Source organism: Trachypithecus francoisi, unplaced genomic scaffold (assembly GCF_009764315.1).
Source record: "Trachypithecus francoisi isolate TF-2019V2 unplaced genomic scaffold, Tfra_2.0 Lachesis_group0, whole genome shotgun sequence".
Lineage (NCBI taxonomy): Eukaryota > Metazoa > Chordata > Mammalia > Primates > Cercopithecidae > Trachypithecus > Trachypithecus francoisi.
Genome location: NW_022681453.1, coordinates 65,541,975 through 65,568,908, shown reverse-complemented (window position 1 = coordinate 65,568,908; position 26,934 = coordinate 65,541,975). Strand labels below are relative to the sequence as shown.

Here is a 26,934-nt window from a genome sequence, read left to right as displayed (position 1 = left end):
GCTGCAGCCACCCCCAGATTCAGGAGGATCCCAGCCCACCCCCCAGTTCACACTACTCACCCCAGGGAGCTCTGGCGCCAGGTCACAAGCTGGTCTCAGTCAGGTTCTGGGGGCAGCCTGGCTCCTGGAAGGTCTGTGCTGGTCACTTGGTGGCCAAAAGCCAGAATAAGGACAGGGCCAGGGGAGAGTAAAAACCATGATCCAGGACCTAGCTCTTCTTCCACTTCTTTTTGGAGGCAGTGCAGTTTTCTTCTCACCTGTTTACTGCCATCCAAACATACAGGCAGTCCAGAGAAACACAAGCTCTTCTGGAATGTGTGGGAATTTAAAAGTACAAACCATCCACATCTGGGACAGACCCCGGGTCATTTACTGAGGGCTTTGTACAGTCCCTGTGCTAAGTGCTCTGCCTATATCATCACACGTAATGCTCCACGCAACCCTCTGGGGAGCAGGCATCATGATATCCCATTTCATGGAGGAGAGCACTAAGGCCCAGAAAGGGCAGGGCGCTTGCCAAGGAGAAACACCCTGCAGCATAGGGGTGGACAGCAGTGAACAGGATGAAGTTCCTACGTGTAGGAGCTGACATTCTTTTTTTTTTTTTTTCTCTTTTCTTCCTTTTTTTTTTTTTTTTTTTTCAGAGTCTTGCCCTGTCGCCCAGGCTGGAGTGCAGTGGCGTGTTCTTGGCTCATTGCAACCGCCCCCTCCCGGGTTCCAGTAATTCCCCTGCCTCAGCCTCCTGAGTAGCTGGGACTACAGGAGTGCGCCACCAAGGCAGTCTACTTTTTTTATTTTTAGTAGAGACAGGGTTTCACCATATTGGTGCACACTGGTCTCAAACTCCTAGGAGACCTCAGATGATCTGCCTGTTTCGGCCTCCCAAAGTCCTGGGATTACAGGCATGAGCCACCGTGCCCGGCCAGAGCTGACACTCTAAAGAGGCTATGGATGGAAGGAGGGCAAGGAATAAACAGAAGAGTTAAGTATATACTTTGTCAGGCAGCCCTGAGAAAGGAGGCTATGTGGAGGTTGGCACAAGGAGCCTGTAGGAGTGCCAGGAGCTCTGCTGGGGCTTGGGGTGCCCTAGACACCAGGGTCCAAGGAATGAGGTCCTCAGAGGCACCCAGTGGGGGCTGGCAAAAGTGGGGGCTCCCAGGTTCCAGAGGGAGGAGAAGCTAGGAGGTTGACTCTTCGGGTGCTTAACACCTGGATGAAGGCAGAGCCCTGAGAATTTGAAGGAAGGAGGCTGATATGGGATATTTCAAGCCCAGGAAAAGGAGGAAGGCCTTTGGGATCCATCCAAGTCCCCTGGGGAAGAGGTGAGATCTGGTTCCCCAGAGGCTGGAGAAGATCTCCTGATTGGGGGACATGAGGGACACGCTTTAGCGCCATTGGTAACCAAGGTAGGAAGACACTAATCGGCAGATGCCCAGGGGCTCCCTGTGGCCCTAGCCCTCCAGCTCCCTCAGTGGGCCTCTTCCAGCCTCCCTGGACAAGGGCAGCAGCTACCACACCCATCACTGGCCTCCAGGCTCTCCCTCTGTAGACCACCTCCATGCCCTAACACTAGAGCCACCTTTCTAATCACAGGTGGGACCATATCTACTTACTCTTCTGCACACAGCTTTCTAGAAATCTCCTTTCCCTCCAAGAAACCCAAATGTATTGGTGCGGACATCTATACACTTCCCAACCCAGTCCCACTTCCCAGCCAGCCTCGCCTTTACCACCATATTCCTTGGCCACTCTCCCTGGCCCCTGGTTTAGTTTCTGGCCTCCATGCCTTCGCTCCTGCTGTTCTCTGTGTGAAGGCTGCCCTTTCCCATGTCTCTGCACATGGAAACCCCTATTCATTCTCTAAGCTAGCTCAGAGAACATCTTTTTTGGGAAGTCTCCTAGGACCCTCCACTGGACTTGGGAGGTGGTGATGTATAAGAGACCAGACCCCGGCTGGGCGCGGTGGCTCACGCCTGTAATCCCAGCACTTTGGGAGGCCGAGACGGGCGGATCACGAGGTCAGGAGATCAAGACCATCCTGGCTAACACAGTGAAACCCCATCTCTACTAAAAATACATTTTAAAAAATGATCCAGGCGCGGTGGCAGGCGCCTGTAGTCCCAGCTACTCGGGAGGCTGAGGCAGAAGAATGGTGTGAACCCGGGAAGCAGAGCTTGCAGTGAGTGGAGATCACGCCACTGCACTCCAGCCTGGGCGGCACAGCAAGATTCCGTCTCAAAAAATAAAAAAAAGAGAGAGACCAGACCCCAGAGCCAGGCTGCCCAGTTCCTTGTGTGAGCTTGGACAAGTTACTTAACCTGCCATACTCAATGTCCTCATCTACTAGATGTGGGTGACAGTATCAGTGCTTACTTCACAGGACTACTGTGAAGATTAACGGAGTTAACAGAAGTACTTAGAATGCAGCTTGACACAGGTGACAATATTTACAGGTTTGCTGTTGAGGACAGGGTCTGTGGCTTGTTCGGTGCCACACATGGTAGATATTTGGTTTCTCGGTGCCTAACACATGGTAGATATTTGTTAAATAATTCAGTTCAACCATCATTTAACACCAGCACCTAGGCAAAGAGAGAATTGATAATAATAAAAATAAAGTCAACTTAGGGATGATGAGGAATTTTGTTCAGAGGCACGCTTGGTTCAAGCAGATGGAGGGACAGTGACTAGGAGGATCAATAGACAGGGACCCATGTCTGAGGTCGAGTCTAGAAAGAAATATTTGGGAACCATGCACCACCTGGCCTTGTGACTATCTGCTTCTCCAGGTTTGTAGTACTTTCGTCCCCACAGCACTCCCTGTCCCTGGAGTACAGTCCCTTCTTATTTGAACAAGGGCACCCTTTATGGCACACACAGACAGGACCTTCAGGAACCATCTGATCTTGCTGTACAGACAAGGAAACTGAGGCAGGGGTGGATGTCTTCTTGCTAGGATTTTTGTGCCGGCAGTCATGCACTGTAGTGTAACAATCGGTGTCCCTGCAGTCACCTGAAAATCCCTTTGTCTGCCTCCTCTCTCTGGCTGTTGACATATGTTCTGCTACCAGGCTACTTCCTAGCTCCTGCTCTCTGGATGAGAGTGTCTCCATCCCCTGGCTCCCTTGCTTCCTCCAAAGCCTCCTCTAGCTCTGTCTTCTGAGAATCACCAGGCATAGGCTCAGCAGGAAGTTCCCCTCCACTCTCTTTTTTTTTTTTTTTTTTTTTTTTTTTTTGAGACGGAGTCTCGCTCTGTCGCCCAGGCTGGAGTGCAGTGGCCGGATCTCAGCTCACTGCAAGCTCCGCCTCCCGGGTTTACGCCATTCTCCTGCCTCAGCCTCCCGAGTAGCTGGGACTACAGGCGCCCGCCACCTCGCCCGGCTAGTTTTTTGTATTTTTCTTTTTTTTTTTTTTTAGTAGAGACGGGGTTTCACCGTGTTAGCCAGGATGGTCTCGATCTCCTGACCTCGTGATCCGCCCGTCTCGGCCTCCCAAAGTGCTGGGATTACAGGCTTGAGCCACCGCGCCCGGCCTCCACTCTCAATGTAACCATCATATTGTGCCCTTCCTGAGCCCACCTCCTGGTGCAGTGAACATAGAAACTTCTGTCTCTCAGAGAGGCCTGGCACTGCCCATCACTTCAGGGAAAGGAGAGCCTGATAACTTCAATCTGTTCTCCCCCTGGGAAGAGCACTGGATGGTAGAACTGCATCCTCAGGGCACATGCCACTAATTTGGGGGGGAGGTGCCTATTTGAGATACAGATTCCTGGGCTCTACTCCAGACTCACTGGATCAGACTCTCTTGACAAGCGGCCCAGGAATCAAATTTTTAAACAGAGTTCCTGGGGAATTCTTGCACACCCACGTTTGTGAGCTATTGGAGTAGTGGTTCAGAGTGCGAGCACTGGAGCCCCATCATATCACTTTTTAACTGTGCAACCTTAAGCAAGTCACTTCGCTTCTCTGAACCTCAATTTCCTTATCCATCAAAGGTTCTCATCTGAAGAAAAATAAAAAGACAATACCTACCTAATGGGAGATTATGAGGATCAAATGAGCTACTAAGTGTTCAACACCGTGACTGACACTCTGCACGTCATAAATGGTAGGGACTGGCAATATTTGTATTGCCTATTATTTTTAGGCTGGGCATCTCCTAAAAGTAGATTTCCATCAGACTGAACATTCTGCAAAGGCAGGGACAAAGCCTCCCGTTTCCTCTCCATGCCCAGAGCCCTAGGGGCTCATTAGGAAAGTGCACAGGCTGCTGCATGGAAAAGAAAGAGCTGCTGTTCCCAAAGACTGCTAGATGCCATGGTCCACCCCACACCTGGCTGGCTGTTAGGATACTTCCAAATCCAGAGGGGACCCCAGAGAAAAGGAGGATCCCCCCCCAACCCTGCCCCAGTGAGTATCTGTGCTCAGCCCCCTCATCTGAGACCACAAAGCCTGCCTCTCCTCAGAGCAGAAGGCAAAGTAAGTTTCCTCATCTCAGGAGCACGCCCCACCCACCCCCACCTGCCAATCACGCAGCATCCTGAAGGCTTCTTCACTGAGGCGGCCTGGAGTTCACAGAAACACAGAGGCTGCCACATTCACAAGTGACAGAGCAACAGAATGATAGCGACAGATCGAGGTACCTTCCTCTAAAACCACCTGATGGCCCATCCTCAAGAGGGCAGGGGACAGGCATGGTCAGGGAACAGCAGATGGGAGAGTAAGGGCTGCACATGCACCATCAGAGTGGCATATCCCACCTGTGTGGCCAGCCCAGACTTCTCAGCTTCTGAAAAACCCAAGATTCTGAGCAACTGCACTCTGCTGGGGAAGAGGCTGCCCCACCCCATACCCACGTTCAACCCCAGCTGTTCCTCCCCAGCTCACCTGCCCCAATGGCTGCCCTGGGGGTGGGGTGTGGAGACCCAGCAGGAATGTCAGCGGGAGCAGCTCGGCCTGGGTAGGGAGTGAATACCGGCCTCAGCCCTTCTCCCACCTCTCAACAAAGCGTGCAGGTCAGCATCTCCTCCATTCCCCTATGCCCTCAGCACAGCCTCCCACATCTGCCCACGGCAAACACATAGAGACCCTCTTCCTACTCCACAAAGGAACCTAGAGGAGACCCAGGGAACACAGGATGAGCATTCCATATCTTTCAGTTCCCTTAAGAGAAATTAGACCTGTTCCTTAAGTCCCAGACTGAGGGTGACTTCCAGAAGACACAGAGGGAAAGCAAAGAGCAAAAAGACTGTGGGGAATACAGGCCGGACTCAGCCTTACAGATCTGGACTCACAGGGACAGGCCTCACCAAGACACCATCGCATCCTCCGATGTGGCTCCCCACCACCCCACAAGCTCGCCTGGCTCCCGGACACCCCAGGATGGAAGCAGAGGCTGACACCACTTCAGACCCAGCAGTTCCTCACAGCACTGCCTGCCAGTGAAATCACCCTGAGGCCTCGGAGGAGGACCGAAATCAGCCCCACAGGCGTCAGGTGGGAAAGAAGCAAAGGCAGCAACACCCCACACAGGGAAGATGTCAGATGGTGACTAACGGGCTTTTCTAGGCCATTGTCACCAATGCTGGAGAAATATTCCACTTTAAAAATAAGCGTAAAGCAAAATCCAAAATTAACTCTCCCCAGATAAACCCTTTCCAAAGAAAGACCACATCACAATCCACATGTGGTCATTCGTGGAGGATTTAACCTGAGGACATCTCCCTGTCCTGGCTAGGGACGCTTCCCAGGCCCCAGGTCCCAGCCCCATAGCTGGTGCCTACCAACTTTTTCAGTCCTCAGATAGACCCCAGCTTCATCTGCTTCTCTGTTCTCCCAGAGCCCGGACCTGCAGCAGAAGGGTCCTTGCCCTTCTTGCCGTGATCTAAAGGTGCTAGAAATTAACTGACCACACAGTGGACATGAAGGAAATCCTCGGAGGGTACAAGCCCCATCCTTTCCTCACCCTGCACATCACCCTTCTTTACTTTCCTAGTCTTGGCCACATATGCTAATAACAAACGCATATGGGGAGTTGCCAGCTATATAATTCTGTGCTTCTCGTGAGCTACAGAGGTGAAGAAAAAGTACTAGTGCTGGACAAACACTGCTATCTACCTGTTGAGTAACCTGGAACAAATTCATTCATCCAGCCAGCAGCTATTTATTGAGCAGCTACTACAGACACTTCTAGTTTACAGTGGAGTCAAAGAGAGACTCACAAAGACTAAAGAACACTGCTGAGGCTTTTAAGGCCACGGGTGTTTATACAATTTCTCCCTAATCAAAAGTGAAATATCATATCCTCCCTACTCAGGAGGTTGGGGCAGGAGGATCACTTGAGCCCAGGAGCTCAACACTGTAGTGTACCATGATCATGCCTGTGAATAGCCCTGTACTCCAGCCCGGACAACAGAGCCAAGGCTCTCTCAAAAGAAAAAAAAAAAAAACGAGGAGGAAAGAGCTAATAGAGTTAATATTTGATGGATCAATAGGCATTTGTTTGTAGCTGACAAGCCTTCAGGAATGTTCAGTGAGGTTTGCTGCTCTGCTAAGATGGTCAGTTTATCAGCCATGTGTAACAGTCATTTCCCAAAATATTCTTGCAGTTATTACAGCATTGCACTAAGCCATTTATCCAGCCACATTTGGGGTTAATTGCTGGTGATAAGAGCAACATAAATATACTAAGCCACAGCCTTGCCTGACAAGGTTTTTATACCAACCACCAACCAAGTTTTCTTCCCCTCTTACACACCTGCAATCATTTTTAGTGGCCATCACTCCTACTGAATCACCACAATAAACCGTTTAGATATAAACAACTTGCCTTTCAATACAGCCATAAATCAGACTCGGTGTCATCACATGACCCCTCCACTGATGAGGGAGGCTCAGGGCAGTAGTTCTCAATCCTGATGCACATCAGAATTACCCAGAGCGTTACAAAATGCTGATGCCCAGCCACTGCCAATGTGCCTGGGCACCAGGATTAGGTGAAAGCTCCTTGATATGCCTTTACTTCCCACACCTTAAGCTCTGATGGACTCCTTGGGGTTAACCCACCCAGAAAGCCTAAGTCTCAGCCCTGGGCATTCAAGGTGAAAAATTGAGGCTGACACATGCACTGTAATACATGGCAATAAACTACAAGGAAGTTGAAAAGGCACTGCAGGAACTGCTATTTCCTGGGACTGCTTTGAAAAGAATGAACAATCCTCTTTGGAATTTGTGTACTGATCCACACTCATATTTATTGTCCTTCAATATGCCCAGGAACTTGCCTCTTGTCAAGTCTTTGAGGTCCTCCCGCATCTTAACAGCTGCAAAGAGAGAAGTGGGGAGGAGGCAGCAGGCAGGAAAAGACACCAGAAGAAAGATTCGAGAAGGAACCGGGTAGAGGGAGAGAAAAATAGGGCAACACAGCCCCTTCCGACGTGGCCTGACAGTACAGTGGGGGATCCCAGAAAGGGAGAGGAGAGGAGAACCAGTGTTTTCTATTTTTTGTTTTACTTATTTTTATTATTTTTATTTATTTTTTAATAAGGCAAGGTCTTGCTCTGTGCCCAGGCTGGAGTGCAGTGGCACGATCACAGCTCACTACAGCCTCGACCTCCTGGGCTCCAGTGATCCCCTTGCCTCAGCCTCCTGGACCACGGGTACATGCCACCATGCCTGGCTAATTTTTTCATTTTGTATGGAAACAGGGACTTGCTATGTAGCCCAGGCTGGTCTTTAACTCCTGACCTCAAGTAATCTTCCTACCTCTGCCTCCCAAAGTGCTGGGATTATAGGTGTGAGCCACTGTATCCAGCTGAAAACCAGTGTTTTCTAAGGCAGAGCCCAGGCACAAGGAAGAGAAGCAGGGCTCTGGTAGAGGAGATGCCAGCCCAAGGAAGAAGCACCCAGAGGGACCCCTTCCTGCCAACGTCAGAACTCCTGTGGAACCTGAGAATGGGCACTACCTGCCTTCTTCCCACAGTGCTGGGCAAGTAGGGATCTAAAAGTCAATAACATTCAGCAAATATTTGGGGATTGAAACAGACAAGATCCCTGCCCTCAGACAGCCAACAGTCCAGTGGAAAGACACATAAACAAACCTACTGAGAAAAATTACAAACCAGCATAAGTGCTACAGAGAAAAAGAAGGGAATGTTTCTAATTTAGATTCACAGAGTCAGATGCCACAAAGGCAGGCAGGCCCCAGAGGAGTGCAAGCCCACACTGCTCACCCAGGGTTCAGCTCAGGCCCCTGTCCCTCCGCAGCCTGCTCAGCTGAGGTGCCAGAGCCAAGACACTTCCAAGCTGGCATCACCTACAGGGAGCTAGTCAAGGGGGCAGATGGATTCCTTCCACTCAGCATGGTGAAATGCTTACAGGAAAGGGATTTGGCCAGAGGAAGACTGGGGACTAGGGCACATTAAGTGAACAAACAGCCTTCCCACCCCCAAAAGAAAATGTGAAAATATAATCTCAAAGATCTACTTAGCAAATGAGTTTCATTTTCCTTTAGTTTTCTTAAGAAGAGTGACAGGAACAGAAGTGAATCTGAAGCACAGCTAAAGGATGCTGGGGTATCTCTTAGGGTATTGATGGTGCTGGGGAACTGGGCTTTAGAGACACCCTAGAAATGCTCTAGTAAGCACTAAGCTTCGTATCTACTGAATGCTACTCAACAGAGAGACCCCGGGTCCGACTTCCAGGGCTGTACCAAGAGGTGATCCTGATGGGTCCCCAGCAGGCTCCTCCCTTTCCTCCCCATCCCACTTATGCCACCAGAAGACGGGCTGTGCAGCAGCCTCACCCCAGAGGTGAGCAGTCGTAACATCACTTCTGATACCTCTTCTGGGTCTCAGTCCCTACTCAGTCATCCATAAAACCACTCAGGAGCTCTTCATAGGTAAACAGTTGATCCCAGCTGCCCCCTAAACAAACACTTCAGCACAGCACCAATGACAGCTCAGGAAATGACAATCCATTTAATGCTCATCTGAACCAGACACCATGGGGAAAGGAAGGCCGTCACAAATAAAAAGCCACGCATTCCGAAACCAAACTGAGACAACTGCCTGAGAGCAGCTGGGCCCTCCACACAGCTTCTGAAAGCACCACAGGGAGGACCTAGCACTGCCCTACCTCTGAAAAGAGCACTGGGTTTGGAGTCAGAGATCTGAATTTGTACAGCAGCTCCAAAGTTAACTACCTAGCAATGTAACCTGAATGGGGTCAGTTCACCTCTTTGAGCCTCTTATTTACTCCTCTCCAAAACCACATCAGCATCATACGTCTGTAACCCGCCTCACAGCTTACAGAGTGCCCTCACCTGCGTTAAGTTGGGGCACCCAGGAACAGATCCAGTCAATCAGGAATCTATCACCCCCAGTGTACACAGGAGAGAAAAAGGACTGAAAAGAGGTTAGGGCAGGGCCAGGTGCAGTGGCTCACGCCTGTAATCCCAGCACTTTGGGAGGCCGAGGCGGGCAGATCACGAGGTCAGGAGATTGAGACCATCCTGGCTAACACGGTGAAACCCTGTCTTTACCAAAAACACAAAAAATTAGCTGGGTGTGGTGGTGGGCGCCTGTAGTCCCAGCTACTTGGGAGGCTGAGGCAGGAGAATGGCGTGAACCTGGGAGGCGGAGCTTGCAGTGAGCCTAAATAGCTCCATGCACTCCAGCCTGGGAGATAAACTCTGTCTCACAAAAAAAAAAAAAAAAAAAGAGGTTAGGGCCACTCCGCCAGGATTACACAGTCAGGGCTGTTGTCTTCTGGGCCTCCAGGCCCCAAAGCCAATGGTTATCTCGTTTTAACACATCACCTTGTTAGAGCTGCCATGAGAAGCAAACGAGATCACACATAAACAAGTCCTTTGTCATCTAAAAAATGCTAATTAAATATAACAGTATTTGAGCCTTTTGGCTGGTATTTGAGCCACTGTCTAGTCCAGGTCTCAACCCTAGGAATGCCCAAGCCTCATCCCGAGAGTTAAATATAAATAATCTGGTGTGGGCCTTGTTAAGGTATTGTTTTAAAACTCCCCAGGGAATTCAAAGGTGCACCCAGGATAAGAAATCTCTGGTCTATAGCCCTACGTTCCCCTTCCTCGCTCCACTACCCATACAACCACCCTAACCCTAACCCTAACAGACCATGCAGGATGACACAGGGACCCTCAAAAGGACAACTAGCACTCCCGCTAATATGTGACAATCCCCTCTCTGGCAAGGGCCATGTTTCACTCCTTTGGGTATATGCCACGCACAGTAAGAGCTTAGTAAGTGAGCACTGAGGCTGGGCGCAGTGGTTCACACCTGTAATCCCAGGACTTTGGGAGGCCAGGGCAGGCAGACTGATTGAGTCTAGGAGTTCAAGACCAGCCTGGGCAACATAGTAAGACTCCATCTCTATAAAAAATACAAAAATTAGCTGGGCCTGGTGGCACATGCCTGTAGTCCTAGCTACTTGGGAGGCTGAGATGGAAGAATCACCTGAGGAGGTCAAGGCTGCAAAGAGCCGTGATTGCACCACTGCACTCCAGCCTGAGCAACAGGCAAGACCTGTCTCAAAAAAATAAATAAATATGTAAGGGAGCACTGAATTGAACTCAGCTGAGCTTTAGATGCTTGAGCACGGCGGTCTGGGCTGGTTTCGTTGGAGTAGTAGTGCCAAAATTAGAGAAATGCTGGAGAGACTGCCTCCACAGATGAGGTCCCTGCAGACTCCAGTAGAAGAAGATTTAACCAATGACTGAGTCCTCCACTGACCGAGAGATGTCACAGCCTCTCCAGGAAGCTGGCAGACCCTTTAGTCAGCACATAACTTCTTTCAGAACCTGCATGAAATGCCCCAAATCAAGGGTCCTTGTTTCTCATACTCAGAAAACCCTTTTTTTAAGACCACAAGTTCTGCTGCCACCTTACAACAGCAGCTTAGGAACCTGAAGACAGGTCAGAGTATAAATGAAAAAGGCCCAGAAAGCCACACATTTTTCAGAAGTAAAAATTCAGCTGGGTGTGGTGGCTCACACCTATAATCTCAGCACTTTGGGAGGCCAATGCAGGTGGATAGATTGAGCTCAGGAGTTCAAGACCAGCTCGGGCAACCTGGCAAGATTTTTTATTTTATATTTTTCTGAGATGGAGTCTTGCTCTGTTGCCTGGGCTGGAGTGCAGTGGTGCAATCTCAGCTCACTGCAACCTCTGCCTCCAGGGTTCAAGCGATTCTCCTGCCTCAGCCTCCCAAGTAGCTGGGACTACAGGTACGTGCCACCACACTCGGCTAATTTTTTGTATTTTTAGTAGAGACGGGGTTTCACTGTGTTAGCCAGGATGGTCTTGATCTCCTGACCTTGTGATATGCCCGCCTCAGCCTCCCAAAGTGTTGGCATTACAGGCATGAGCCACCATACCTGGCCAAGACCCCATTTTTATAAAAAAAAAATTGCCAAAAATGGCTGAGCATAGTGTTGTGCACCTGTAGTCCCAGCTACTTGGGAGGCTGAGGTGGGAGGATTGCTTGAGCCCCAGAAGCAGAGGTTGCAATAAGCCAAGATCACACCACTATACTCTAGCCTGCGCAACAGAGTAAGATCTTGTCTCAAAGCAAAAATTTAAAAACAGTAATTTGTCTTTTTAAAAAACTGTCTTTTGGCTGGGCATGGTGGCTCATGCCTGTAATCCCAACACTTTGGGAGGCCAAGGCGGGCAGATGACCTGAGGTCAGGAGTTCAAGACCAGCCTGGCCTTGAACATGGCAAAACTCCTTCTCTACTAAAAATACAAAAACTAGCCAGCCATGGTGGGGCATGCCTGTAGTCCCAGCTACTTGGGAGGTTGAAGCAGGAGAACTGCTTGAACTCAGGAGGCAGAGGTTGCAGTGAGCCAAGATCATGCCATTGCACTCTAGCCTGGGTGACAGAGCGAGACTCCATCTCAATAATAATAATAATAATAAATTTAAAAATAAAGTAAAAACTGTCTTTTAAATTTCATATCATTCCTCAAGTCCAGCAATCAATCAGCTGTTGATAAGCACATGCTATCAAATGGAAGAGAGAGGCCCAAGACAGGGCCAGGGATCCAACTCTGCCATGGAGGTCTGCACTTCATGCATTTTCGTTCTTAGTAAGCAGCCTCCCCACCCGGCTGGTGTTCAAGTCAGACCCGGGTTAGGATGCAGGCTTCTCCACTTTCTGTTTGGATTCCCCTAGAAAAAAGCCCCTGAGACAAGGATTTGAGTACAAGTGACTTTTCTGGGAGGTGAGTCTGGGAAACATTAGGAGGGGAGGAGGGGAGTGGAGAAATGAGAAAGGAAGGAAAGAAAGCCCCCAAAAAGAAGAGTGTTATCAAAAGCCTGTAACCACTGTGAGCCATTAGAGATTAATCCTTCTAGAGAGTTCTAGGAGACGATGCAGAACACCAGCCTCAGAATAAGATTCCCCCAACCCCGAGGTCAAACGAGCTGGGGCGTTCGTCTACCAGTGCCAAACAGCCATTGGTTGAATGCTGCTCTCGAGGTAACTCCCTGGCACTTCTGACCTACCCTATCCGCAGGCCCCAAGGTTTAAGGCCAGCGAAAGCGCTCAGGTGCTAGGAGCTGGAAGTCTGGCTGGTATGAGTGAAAGTTACATGCCCAGGGGATATGGGCAGGGTGCTGAACCATCTGTTACAACTTTGCTGTGTGACCTTGGGGAAGTTACTTACCTTCTCTTATCCCAGTTTCTGCAGTGGTGTAGAATTTAAAAAATGGGGATACAAAATGTCTTCCTTATAAGGATGACATGAAGATTAGATGAGGTCATGCATGGAAGGGATTAGCCCAGTGCCAGGTTTGCAGTAAAGACTCAATATGGGCTATAGGTTATCATCAATATGCTTTATGAGCTTCCTCCTTTTAGAGAGTGGGGATGGGAAAGAAACATTTGGGGAAGGCTGATCTGGAATGGTCCAACACTACTTCCCCATGGGCAGCCACGCACTCAGTGCCTTGCGAAGAAAAAGTTCCAGAGAGACATTCAAGGGACCCCAAGGCCACCAAGGGTCATTGTGCAGACCCAACCTGTTCTGATGTCTAACAACAGCAGAAAACTCCTAAAAGAAACTGATGCAAAATAAAGGAGGCATTCCCCTGGTCCCTGCCAGCCCCCTCAGTTTATTTTATAAAGGATTTCTGACCCAGATGGAGAATGAGACTTGAAAGCAGGCAGCAGGCCAATGCAGTCTAAGCAATCTCCTTCCTGAGGGAGGAAAGCCACCAAAAAAAACCCCATCTAGATGCCTTCGGGTAGGCCTGGCCCAGAGGCAAGGGGCTAGATCTTGAGAAACTTTAAGGCTCCTCCCAGCCCTTGAAGAAGCGCGTCCTCAAGTTTGTCCTAACAAACACTAATGCCCTCCCCACAATAGGTTCCTTCGGAAAACGGTGCTGGAGTCAAATGTGTTTGAAAAAGGCTTCATGCCATATCCCCCTTTTGGTAAATTCTTATACCCATTACATATTAAAAGCTTTAATGTCCAAGAATTCTGTTTAACCCAGTATTTCCTAAATTTATTTGACACAGACCGTATGTGTGTAAAACAGTCCCCCTCTAACCTCAGTTTTGCTTTCCGCGGTTTCAGTTACCCACGGTCTGAAAATATTCACTGGAAAATTCCAAAAATAAGTAATTTCTAACTTTTAAACTGTGCATCATTCTGAGTAGTGTGATGAAACCTCCCTGTCCTGCTTCATCCTGCCCAGGACATGAATATCCCTTTGTCCAGCAGATCCACGCTGTGCGTGTTACCTACCCCCACCCCATAGCCGGCTCAGTTATCAGATCAACTGTCACAGTACTACAGTGCTTAAGGAATCCTTGTTTTACTTAATAATGTCCTCAAAGTGCAAGCGTAGTGATGCTGGCAGTTTGAATATGCCAAAGAGAAGCTCTAAAGCACTTTCTTCCTTTCTTTTTTATTTTTTTGAGACAGGATCTCTCACTTTGCCACCCAGACTGGAGTACAGTGGCATTATCACAGTTCACTGCAGCCTTGACCTCCCAGGCTCAAGAGATCCTTCCAACTCATCCTCCCAGATACCTAGGACTATAGGTGCATTCCACCACACCTGACTAACCTTTTTAAAAAAATTTTTGTAGAGACCGGGTCTCACTGTGTTGCCCAAGCTGGTCTCAAACTCCTGGACTTAAGCAGTCCTCCCACCTCAGTCCCCCAAAGTGCTGAGATTACGGGCATGAGCCACTTTGCCTGGTCCCACTGTGCTCAGACCCTAAAGTGCTTTCTTTAAGGAAAATGTAAAAGTTATCAATAAGGAAAGAAAAAAATCATATGCTGAGATTGCTAAGATCTACGGTAAGAACGAATCTTCCACCTGAAACTGTGAACAGTATATCGTCAAAACTGTTCTATTTTATTATTAATTATTGCTAATCTCTTACTATGACTAACTTATAAACTTTATCACAAGTATAGATATACAGGAGAAGAACATAGTGTTATATAGGGTTTGGTACCATCCATGATTTTAGGCATCCACTGGGGGTCTTGGGTTGTACCCCCCTCGGATAAGGAGGGACTACTATATGTGAGACATCTACGAACAGCCCTCCAAGGGGCACATTTAGTGGGAGAGCCTGGGCTGAAGGCGGTCCTCAGAGCCACAACCCATCATCTTTGCAATCCCATGGCCTAGCATAGTGCCTAGTGTAAGGTAGACACCTAATAAATGATTATTATCTGAACAAATAGGGAGAAGGCTGAAAGAACGACTTAATGATGGTTTTCCAATCTGTGAAGTGATATAGTATCAGCAGTGCCAGGCAACAGCTCTCTGTTTCTAAGAAGGCACACATTTTAAATTGCAGCAGGAGGGATTTTGGAAGCCCTGCTCAGAGTTTAGGATTACAACCCACCAAAATAGGCTTCCAAGCCGAGCTGCGTCGCTTCCTTCTGTGGAGGTGTTGGTCTAGCACTTCGGCAGAGCTTAGAGTCTGCGTGCAGACGTCCACCCACCCCACCACCCATTCATTCATTAGCCTGTTCATTCAAACCCTCACTGAGCACCTACTGTGTGCTGAGCACTGATGGAGGTGAGGCACTGGGTCCCTCAGGATTCCCTCCAAAACCCAAGTGGGACTACAGTGAGTTCTGTGATAGGGCCCAGGGAGCCCTGAAGGGGAAGGGAGAGGGGACCATGAAAGTGTGAGGTCAGGAGGCCACAAGCCCAGATGCAGCAGCTCATAACCCGACCAGAGCAAGAGGTAGTGGGCAGGGAGAGGGGGCCTATTACAGTTTCACACTGACACATGAGGCTGGCCTAAAGAATAAAGCCTCTACTGTCTCCCTGTGCTTGTTTGTCTAACCTACCCCACCCTTTCTCTTGTGACCATATCTCATTGTTCCCAGAGAACAGCCCTGCCCCCACTTCCAAGTCCCTCCCGTCCTCATACTCACAGTTCCAATCTTCTCTTCCTTTCTTTAAGGCACACTCCCCTTAGAAGAAGATAGGAATTCTTCCCTATCTCCTGTCTTGTTCCTCCACCCCCTGACTTCCTCATTCTCCACACTCTATACCATCCCTTCTGGATCTGGGATGTCCTCAGTGGTTTTCATATCCACTCACCAGACAAATGAATGAATAAACCAGAAGTCAAACCTAGGCCCATCTTTCTACTAACCTTCCCCTCAAAAGGTGAGCCACAGATTGTTCTGCCTCAAAAAGGAAGGGGGGACTGGGGCGAGGGGGCAAGAGAGAGTCCATGGCTGCGCATCCCTCTCATCCTGTTTTACCACCACCACTATGACCCAATCGCCTTCCAGATCCGCATCTGTGCACCAGTGCACACTCACCAGCCCCACCTGGATGCCTCCCAACAAGTCTGCATGTATGCACTCATTGTGCTTCTTTTAAACAGGGGCTGAGATGGGCATGATAAGAGGACACCCTGGAGGACTTTAGGAGGTCTTGACACTCTATTGCAAGACACTGACCCACAGAATTCCAGGCTTAGGTGTAACCTGAGCAGTCTTCTTGGCCAATGATCCCAAACCTAAGAGCTGGTCACCAAAATCACCCAGGGAGCTTTGAAAACCAGCTCCAAGTTGTTTTAAATAGAGATCCATTCCTGGGCCCCACCCTAGACCTTCGCAAGTTGTACCTTCCCAGTGGGGCCTGTGAGTCTGCATTCTTCAAAAACTTCCCAGGTGATTATTAGAAACCAAGGTTAGGAATCAATGATGCAGTCAGTGATCCATCCAAACTTTCAACAAGCAGTCAATTTCCTCAGTAACAAGCCAAGGAGGTGGCCATCTAGCCTCCACTTGAACACCTCCACTGATGGAGAGCTGGCTACCCAAGAGGCACCTGATTTGGCTGCCACAACCCCAATGGCTAGAAAGGTGTCATCTACCTTGAGCTGAGACCTGTCTACTACTTCCACCCATCTGCCACAAGCCTACGCTTGGGAGCAACAGAAAATAATTTAGTCCCTCTTCTAATATCTGAAAACAGGGATCCCAGCAATAACACCTTGCCCTTCGCGTTAGGTTTTCTTACCTGATATGGTCTGCTTTTCTCCCAGCTAAATATCCTCCATTCTCTCAAATGCTCTCTCAGAAGTTTCCCCTCCCCTTACAAAACCGGTCACTCTCCTTTGAAGTCTAGAATCGGAGGCCATTGTATTTCAGACCAGGCCTCAATCTTCCGATGAACTGGATAAGGCTATAAACCTAACCAAGATCCTGTGGGCCTTTTCTAACAGCCATTCCAAAATGCGGGCTCACATTAAGCTCACTGTCCGCTAACTAGAAACCCCCAGACTTTCTTCACAATGCTGTAAAAGGAGATCTTCCCTGTCCTACATTTGGATATTGCCTTAAGGAGGAAAAAAAAAAAAAAGAAAAAAAAGCAGGGCTTTCCAATTTTGCAATTTTGTGTTTGGGAGAAAAATGAATGCTGATCCTGCCTTCCATGAGCCAGCTACCCTCATCTGATAAGCATGGATGAGAGAAGGATGCTAGGGCCTCACTTATGTAACTATACCCAAGGGACTTACGGGCACCATCATGTTGAAGCCCACAGAGCAAACTTTTCATTCTCAATGCAGGTTACACTCCTGGGAAACACATGACAGCAGGTTGCACCCATCACCAAGATAAAATGAACTGAAGTAGCAGGCAGGCAGCCATGGACAGGAGGCACTCAGCAAGAGGTTGTGCCATCACTGGAGGCTCCCTCCTCAGGTCCCTGTTTGGTGAGGACCAAGATGGCAGTTCCATTCACACCTCTTGCGGGAAAGGAGGCTTGGCCCGAGCATGGGCCACCATCCTTCGCCAGAGCTTGAATGCACAGGAGAGTTCCTGTCCAAGCTTTGTACACTGATTTTGAAACTCTCTGTGAGGCTGATGGGGTTTAACGCATCATCCATGTCCTCGTTAAAGACAAACATGAACGCACAGTTCTGTGCTCCCACAGCACATAGACCTCACACTCCTGTTGCAGATGAACACTGAGATTGAATTATTAACAGTGTACATTCCCGCAAATACAGCAGCTGCGCACTGTGTTCCTCCGCTGAGTCTCCGCCATTCCTGAAGTTTTCCCTCAGGGATCAAGGCACTCTAGGGATCTAGAAGATGACCCCCACCCCAGCCACTTCTGCTCCCCGCAAATATCCCCTCCTAGCTTCTGGGAGAAAGAAGCGATCTAATAAACAATCAACAAATATAATCGGCAAATACAGTCAGCCTTGAGGTAAGAGAAGCAGACCCTCCTCCACTCCAAACCCAAAGCCAACCCCCAACCCCAGCTTGCTGCTGCGCTGGGGTTAAGCCTGCTGCTGAAGTTCACTGCCACCAAGTTTCTCCTATCCAGAAACGCAGATGATAGGGGAAGTAATTGGTGGCAGACAATACCCGGGCCTGTGGGTGAAAGCATCTTTCTCCACTCTACCCAGCGTCTCACACTGGGCAGTCAAAGTGATCCACCAGACAGGCCTCTGGGCCAAATTCCAGAGCAAGGTGGCAGCTCTTCAGCAGTGCTTACTGGGCTGGGCTGCTAAGCAGGTGGGTAGCAGGAAAGGTTCTTGAAAGAGAAGAGAGGGACTCCATGGAGTCAGAAGAGCCCCAGGTACTTCCCTGGGGAGCCAGAGGTCAAGGTCTGAAGAACCATCAAGACCCAGGACCAGAAAAGCAAATGGCCAGGGGAAGCCAACTACCAGCCAAGAATAAATAGGACAGGCTGCCATGATCTCCTTTCAAAGTTAACACAAAGACTTCCCAGGCCCACGTCCACCACCTGGGTCAGCCTCACACCAGATAGACAGATGTGCACATGCTCACATACACACATGCACCCCTGAACAGCCACAGCCTCGATTCTTGGTCCATATCCCTACCCCCACCCCTCACTTGCCTCCTCGCTACAGACACACGTGCTCACAGTCACAGAATTTCACCCACACAGCGCCTGTGCCTTTCTGATCACTGGAACAACTGGTGACAGTTGTAGGTTCAAACAGGCACAAAAGAAGAAATGCAGGAAATCACTGAGTGCCTCTGCAAGAGGTAGGGGAAAGTGCCTAAGAAGCTGAGAAAAGACAGGGTGGAGTGGGAGATGGACTGTCCCACACTGCAGGGAAAACCCCTAGCGGCTCCCCCAAGCTCATGGGGATCCACGTGGGGTCAGAATCTTCTCCTCAGAAACCATGTCAGGCAGGTTGAATGTGGATGCATAATAATAATATCCCATATTTGAACAGGACTCTCCACTTTTCAAAGAGCTCTTCCATCCATTCTCACCTAGAGTCACGCCAGACCGTAGAGCTGCTCATCTCCTGGAGTGCAAATGACCACCCCGCCCCCACAGGACACAACGATGCCTTCTCCAAAATAATCATTAATAGCTAAGCATATGTAATAGTTGTGTGAGCATGCTTGTTTTTGTGTGAGTGCGTGCAGAAGCTTTATGTAGCAGAGTGGGATACAGTCAAACAAAAATGAGGTTACCATGGCAACAGGCTCCGGCATCATTGCAGCCTATTAACACAAGTGAGGAATGTGTTTGGCAGATGCTCCAGTGTTATTTATGGTATGGGTGTAGCAGAGGGACTTCTAACAGGCAAAGGAGGAGAAAAAAAACAACCCCGTGACGTTCCTACTATACCCCAGCGAGGAGACAGGAGACGACAGTGAGACAAGAGCACAGAAGAGGCTGAGAGGCCTCGAATGGGGAGAGAGAGATGGGAAAGCAGAGCCTGCAGGAAGGCAGCAGAGAGGCGAGGCGGGCAGACAGTAATAGGAATCAGAGGGAGAGGGAAGAGAAAGGAAGTCAGAGAAGAAAGGAACAGGCAGAGAGAGAGAAGGAGCCGAGGGGGAGGGTGACAAACACTAGGGACGGAGCCAGAGGGACAGAGAAGAGAAGAAACACCATCCTACCAAGAGGGGCTATGTGGCACCTTGTGTCCTGTTCCTCCCTTGAGTCAAAACCATCAGGAGCCACTGGTTAAGCAACCAAACGCTTCTCCTAATTGGAGCCAAGGGCAGAGCCCCACACATGAGAGGCTGAAGAAGAATAAAATACACAGGTCAGATAATGATGCTGAGGACCTGAGCAAACGGGGAGGGGTCCAGCCTTGCAAGAGGAACAGTGAAGAAATGCCAGTCCAGTTTACTGAGGGCCTACTATGTGCCCAAGCCACCAAATGGAGAATTCCCAAAGCCCCAACATAGCAACTGCTCATTGCCACCCATTTCCCTGGACATGTGTCTCACCAAAGAAAAGAACAAGGCATCTAAGCCAAACCACTCTCACATGCCTGCTGCTCTGGAGTAACCTGAGGCAGAGGTTAATGCTGGACTTCCCCCACCAGCCAGCAGGGTTTGCTCAAGAAAGACAAATTTTATATGAAACATAATCAAAAGGGTAAATCAAATACAAACAAAAAAAGATACAGTTTTCTCTGAAGCCAAATAGAGGAAATGTTTGCATTCCCTTGTCTTGAACCACTCATAACAAGCTCTGCACCACTCAGAGCAGATCATATAAAGTAAGTGTAAATCCACCCAAAATCCTACAGCCTTGCAAAGGTCTAAAGACCAAAATGGGTAAAAGAAGAACGGGGTAGGAGCCAGTGGGGGTGGGGAGAGAAGGGAGAGGGATTTGCCTAAGGAACCAGAAGGGGAAGTCAGTCAGACAGACACTCTGTTGCTGCAATGGTATTTTCATGCGAGGGTGGAATTGGGGTCCCCCAGGTTCAGCACCCCTTTCCTGGGATCTGACTCCGGTCTCCCTCAGGAGAAACCATACCTATAGCTGTAAACAGACCTTGTGTCCCAAGTTTGGTTCACAAAATACCCTGAATTACCCTGAAAATCTCCACATGGAGGACATGCCCCTTCCTCTACAGAAAAGCTACATCCACCCACATCAGGAGCAGTCCCCAAAGATACAACAACCACCTGAAAGCACGAGTCCTTGGGTCAAAAGAGTTGGGGCTTTTATAAGCACTGACAATGGTAGTAACTTTTAAACCACCACCTCTCAAAAGGCTTCTTCAAAGCTGGTCTCTAAATATTTTTTTTTTTCTTCTGATCTCAGATCAGAAAAAAACTTTTAACTTAGCATCAACAGCCCCACCTACTCCACTCACTGGACCCCAACTATACTGGCAAACAGCTAGTAAATTCCTACTAAGTACTCTGCACTGTGCTAGGTAAGGGTGAGAGAATGGAGAAGGAAAAACACATATACCTTGGGATTTGTGCATCCATGGAGGTTACACTGGACAGACAGCAAGACCAGTGGACACTGGAGAATGAATAAGTGCTCCACTCTGTGCGTCTGACTCTATTGTTAATCATGCAGAAGACCAAGAGGCCAGTGTGGCTGGAATGTAAGGAGAAGGTTCCTTGTAGGGGTACGGCTTGGGGCAGAGAATGTCAGAAGTGGAAGGGACATAAACAATCCTCTCATTCCCTAGAAAAGGTAGCAAAGGCCCAGAGAGCTTGTGTGTCCCCTCCCTCCCAGTCACAGAGCACCTTGCAGGTTCAGCTAGAGCCCAGAGCCCTGAAACCCACAACAGTGCTATTCCCTATGGGAGAATACTGTGTCCAGTAAGCCAGGGGGCACAGGAGAGCAACTCAAGAAAGATGTGGTACTCAAGAGGATAAAAGTCTAAGGGAAGGTACTAGAAGAGGGGACATGGAGGAAAGCAATGACAATGGAAAACCCCTAAGAGGTTCTATTCGAGAAAGCAGACACCAGTGGGGGGATGTGTGCACTGGGGTCCAAGGTGAAGAGACTTGCCTGTAGCAAGGGCCCAGTGGACTCTCACAGTGAAGCAGCATGCAAACAAGCAGGTTCAGAAGCAATCATGGATGAGGACCAGGAAACCAGACTACAGGACACTAAAGGGAGATGTGGTATGGATGTTAGGGGGCTCCTCTCACCCTGAGGTCAGGATGGCCAACATGCCCCTCTCCCAGAAGCCTTTAAGAGAGTCGCCAGTTAACCAGGCAAAAGTTGTATTTCTTCCTGAACCTACAGTTCTAGGCTCAGCCAACAAATCCCAGCAGGGATAAAATGTCCCTACCACAAGCAATGACCAGGGGCACCCACTTGAAAGGGTCATGATGTTCAACAACAGCTTTCTGCTCAGGCCGGAAGGGGAATTGCCACCACACCCATCTCAGAGGTTCCTTCCCACTTTAGCTAAGGGCAGCTTTTTGGCTTGGGGCACTTTGCTAACTGAAACAAACTTGTCAGTCCTCCTGCAAGTTCAGGGATATCTCCAGCTACCAAATCCCCAGACTTAGACAGGTGGCAGGCTCATGCTATCTCCTCCTTACCACTAAGCAAGGGGTGCAGGGTGTCCCCTCACCAACCCTCTATCCAGGTCTGGATTAACAAAGCAGCAGTGGCACCCAGGAGGGGGTGGCTGCTAGAGGGTCCAGCCAGTTTTGTTAGCGGCCTTTTGTATATAAGAACAGAAGCTCAGGAAGAGATGGGAAACACTCCTTATAATTTTCTCCTCCAACCTTCCTTCCTCACTGCATTCCCACAGTAATGGCTACAGTTCAGTACACGTTATCTAAGGGGCAAGGGACACTGCAAACGACACACGGGCAGTCTTTCTGTAAACGAAGCCGCTGCGGCTCAGAGCGGGGTAAGAAGCTCCCAAACAGCCTACATGGCCAAGCCCTGTCTCTCTGGCTCTTTTCACCATTCGAAAGGGTGAGGGTGGGATCCCTTTCTTTGGAGTCAAGCTGAGGCCTGCCCGCCCTGCAATCCAGCCCCGGTGGCCAGGTGGGCCCCTACCTGCTTGAGCAGGAACTGGTCCTGGGCGTTGGTGCGCAGGGCGATGACCAGGTGGAGGGCGGACAGGAGCACCCCGCTGAGCACCGCGGCCCGCATGCGCACGGGCAGCAGCGTGTAGATGGTGTAGATGAAGAACACGGTCCACCAGATGCCCTCAGAGGCGCTGCGCGGCTGCGGCAGCAGCAGGCCCACCACCTGGACGGCCAGCACCACGGCGATGAGCGCATAGCAGGCCAGGCCCATGTGGTCCTGGTGGAAGGCCGCGCGATTGCAGAGCACAGCCATGATGAGGATGACGCCCACGGCGGCCGCCAGCACGGCCAGGTAGGGCAGCTGGAGCGGGGGCCGCGCCGCGTGGAAGGCCAACATGACCAGGCACACGAGCACCAGCACGGCCATGAGCATGGTGAGGCTGCTCTGGTTCAGGCGGAAGAAGTAGCGCTGGTACAGCCGCTCCAGTTTGTCCGACGGGAACTTCTTGGAGCGGAATATCTGCAGCAACGCCAGGCAGCAGGCGCCCAGGGACAGCACCGCGCCAGGCCCCACGCCCGAGCGCGAGTCTGCCGAGCTACCGCCATCCCCGGACTCCTCGCCGCCCTCGACGGCGCCGGCCTCCAGCTCATCGGCCGCGCGCCCCTTGCCCCGCCGCTCCTCCAGGCCCACCTCCACCGAGCGAGGGCGCACCTCCGTCCCGCCAGCCGAGGCAGCCGCCGCCGCCGAGCCGCCGCCGCCGCCCGCAGGGGGCGCCCGGGTGCTGCCCCCGCCGGCCGCGCCCCGCCGTTGCCGGCGGCTGCCGCGACCGCAGTCGTCGCCGCCGCGCTCCTGCCAGGCAGACTTGGAGCGGAAGCTGAAGCCGAAGCCCCCGGCCAGGGGATCGTCGCCGCTCAGCGGAGGATCGTCGTCGTCGTCGCTGCGCCAGCGGCTGGCCAGGCGCTGCTGCTGCTGCGGGGTCACCGCCCCCCCGGGTTTCTTGGTGGAGCCGCGGGCAGAACCCCCGGGGGCATGGGGGTAGCCATTCGCGCGGGAATCGGCCTCGCCCCACGCCGAGCGGTGTTCGGGGCCTCCCCGGGGCGCCGGCGCCGCAGTCTTCTGCGCCGCGTAGCCCGGGGGGCTCACGCTTTTGGAGCTGGACATCCCCCTCTCGGCCTCGTAGTCTCCTTCCTCCTCCCCCGGAAGCCGGGCCGGGGGTCTCCAAGGGGAGGGCGGACGGCCGAGCAGGGGGACCAGGCTAGGGTCACACGTCGAGGGCGGCCCGGGGCCCTGCGCCGCAGCGGGGCATCTTGGCACCCCCGTCCTGAGCGAAGGAGGAGGGCACAGCCCCGAGGTGAGAAGTAGCTGAGGATCCTCGTCAGAAGTCCCAGGTCCGAGATGGAGTTGCCTCCGAGGAGGGGTCGCGGGGACTGGTCGGGCTGCTGCTGCGCCGCACGTGGAGAGACGTCCGGGATCCTGGCTCGCGTCGAGCTCGACGAGGGCCGGAGTTGCGGACAAGGCGGGACGGAGCGGTGTCCTTGCGGGCGGTGCCTCCCCGGACCGGCAGTGCCCGGGCGCGGCGCTCGCAGATTCCGCCTAAGCGGAGCCCAGCTGCTCTCGGGGCTCGGCGGTGGCGAGGCAGGCTCGGCGGGGGTCCCGGCGAGGAGACACTGTGGGTGCCCTTTCCTCGCAGCGGACTGGGAGCGACTGGGAGGTGCGGGCGCCAGCCAGCATTATTTTCTTACGAGGGGTGGGGAGGTGGGATGGGAGGTGGAGAGGACGGGGGAGGGGGCGGCGGGCGGAGCAATAGCTCCGGAGCCCCGGGGGGGTGGGTCCTGGAGCCCGGGGGGGCCGTCGCCCGCATCCCCCACCTCCCGCGGCGAGAGTGGAAGCGTGGCCCCGGCAAAAGCCGAGCCCAGCCTTCGGCGCGTCCGCGCAGGGGGCGGGGTCCGGGTCCGGGACCGGCTCCTGCGGTGCGGCCCTTCCTCTCTCGCCTCCCCCTTTCCCGCAAAGGGAGCGGGGCCGGCCGGGACCCACCGGCCCAGAGAGCTGTCGCGCCCGCTTCGCAAGCCCCGAGCTCCTCGCCGCCGGCTGCGGGCCCACCGCGGCCGGTGCGGAACGATTAGGCGGAGGACGGAATCCGGCGCAGCGCTGCCGCCGTTCTGCCCCAACGCAGGCAGGCTTCTCCCGAGGAGTAAGGCATCCAAAGATCCAGGGCCGGAGCTCAGAAGCAGCCGGCCCAGAGGGGCCTGCCTGAGAGCCGCGGCGCCCGGGAGGCGCTCCGGGGGGGCCCGCGGGAGCCCGGCTCAGGGCGCGCCATGCACGCTTCGGGCCCTGCGCCGCTCCGGCCGCTCGCGCCGCTCCTCCCTTCTCGCCCGCTCGCCGCCGCCGGAGAGCCCTCCGCATTCCCTCCTCCCGCTGCCTCCCCGCCCCCCGCGCCGCCCGGGCCTCGGCTCACAGCGGCGCGAGGCCGCCTCCGCCCCCGGCCTGGCCGTGGCCCCAGCCTCGGCGCCCCGCGGGCATCCTCAGGCCTGGCCGCGGGCACCCCAGTTCCCCTTCCTCACCTAAAATTCTCGCTGCGCCCCTCCCTCCCTGGGACTAGGAGCCGCATCCAGCCTGCGGTCCGGTCACCAGACCTGGGTGGAGCGCGGTCTTCCCCCGCCCCTGGCTGGGGCTCCAGCTCCCCCAGTCCTAGCTCCCCTCTTTTGTATCCCCCTTTAATCCCCCTCCCCCCATTTAGCCCAACTTCAGCCCCGGCGCTGCGCCCCCCTTCCCTGGCCCGGCTCGATTGGCCGCTTCCGGAGCTGTCAGACTTCAGTCCGGCGCTCTTATTGGGCGATTCTCTGGCCCGGCGGCTGTGCCGAAGGAGGGCGCACCGGGCGGGGGGCGCCTGGGCAGCGACTGCCTCAAGGAGAAGGAGAACAGAGTCCCTCGAGGGGTCGCAGGGGTCGGAGAGCCAGACCCGGAAATGGACGGGGGAGATGCAGAAACAGGACTTCTGAGACGCAGGAAGACAGTGATGGAAAAGATGGTGATGCAGTGGGTGAGGCCGATGCAGCCAGGGCGGGGCGGACAGGGAGGCTTTGGTGGGTAGTTACTAGGAGAAAGCCCCACAGTCAACACTGGAAACACCTCGGTTTTATAAAGCGCTCTTTGCCTGTTCATAAAGTCTCATAAATCTCACTTGGTTGCCGTCAGTAACCCTAGGATGAGGCAGAGGACAGAGACCGTGTAGCTATTCCCAGCTTATAGATGCAGAAACTGAGGTTCAAGGAGCTTATTCAACTTGCCACAGGTCACACAGGTCTCCTAACTTGGCACCCAAAGGTCCTTCGTTAGCGCCAGACTGCCTCCCTAACCTAACAAGGTGTTAGCAGGAAGGGTGGGCACCTGAGCAAGCTGGCGTGCCCGCTGTGGGGAAGCAGGGGAAGGGGAAAATGGCTAGATACACAGCACCAGCCACAAGAGGCAGGAATGGAGATTAGGATTCCACTGCTGGGCAAAAAGGATCTAGGCCTGTAGAATGATGTGTCTACCCCATTCCCTTTGTCCCCAAGCTGTCCTGCTGGAGTTCTGACAGTCTAAACCCTGGAGAGGTGGGAGACCACACCCCTACCCAGCCTGGGGGTAAACAGCTTTTACTTTCCCCTTCTTCATCCTCCAGCTCTCTCCTCAGAGCTTCCGACAGGGAGTCTAGAGGTCTAAGTGAGCTTCCTTCTTTGTCTCTCTCTGCTGGTCATCTATGCAGACTGGAAGATGAACCTTGCTAGAGTTACAAATTGGGAGGAGAAAAATTCCAAGAGGTCAGAATAAACTAACCCTTGAGTAATCCAGCCTTTGAGTATTCCACTATTAGCCAAGTTGTAAAAAAAAAAAACATGAATTTAGTCAATAAAAATTCTAGAGAACCCTCAATGTACAAAAGCACTGCGCTAATTGCTACCAGGATGGAGACATGACCAAACTATAGACCGGGAACAAGTCAGGGATGCAGAAGAGCTAGCCACTAACTCTAGGTCAGAGCAAAGTTCTGGGTTCAATAGAAGTCCACACAGCACCTCAGGCATTCAGAGAGAGGGGGCGTCACTTCCCACTGTGACGACCTAAACAAGGGCCTGGAGGTCAAACCTGGGTCTAGCAAGGAAAGATGTCTAAGAAAGGGAGGATGGACTAATATTTACTAAGCAACTATTGTATGTCTGTAAACATTTTATTGTCAGATAACTATTCTGAGGAAGGTTCTCCCTACTATAAAGATGAGAAAACAGATTTAGGGAATCAAAAAGTTTGTCCAGCCGCGTGTGGTGGCTCACAGCTGTAACCCCAGCAGTTTGGGAGGCCAAGGCAGGCAGATCATCTGAGGTCAGGAGCTCATGACCAGCCTGGCCAACATGGTGAAACCCGTCTCTACTAAAAATACAAAAATTAGCCAGGCATGGTGGTGCGAGCCTGTAATCCTACTCTGGAGGCTGAAGCAGGAGAATCACTTGAATCCGGGAGGTGGAGATTGCAGTGAGCTGAGATCACGCCATTGCACTCCAGCCTGGGTGACAGAATGAGACTCCATTTCAAAAAAAAAAAAAAAAGGTCGGGCACGCGGTGGCTCACGCCTGTAATCCCAGCACTTTGGGAGGCCAAGGCAGGCGGATCACAAGGT

General features: G+C 51.9%; 1 protein-coding gene across 1 annotated transcript in view; it reads right to left on the bottom strand.

The window, feature by feature from the left end:
• Window positions 1–23,986, bottom strand: part of ADCY5 (adenylate cyclase 5) — a 166,405-nt gene extending 142,419 nt beyond the window's left edge. The window contains exon 1 of the mRNA XM_033211005.1: window positions 22,308–23,986. Coding sequence (XP_033066896.1) covers window positions 22,308–23,441 — 1,134 coding nt within the window. The 5' untranslated portion in view covers window positions 23,442–23,986. The remainder of the gene's footprint in view (window positions 1–22,307) is intronic.
• Window positions 23,987–26,934: the final 2,948 nt, after the last annotated feature.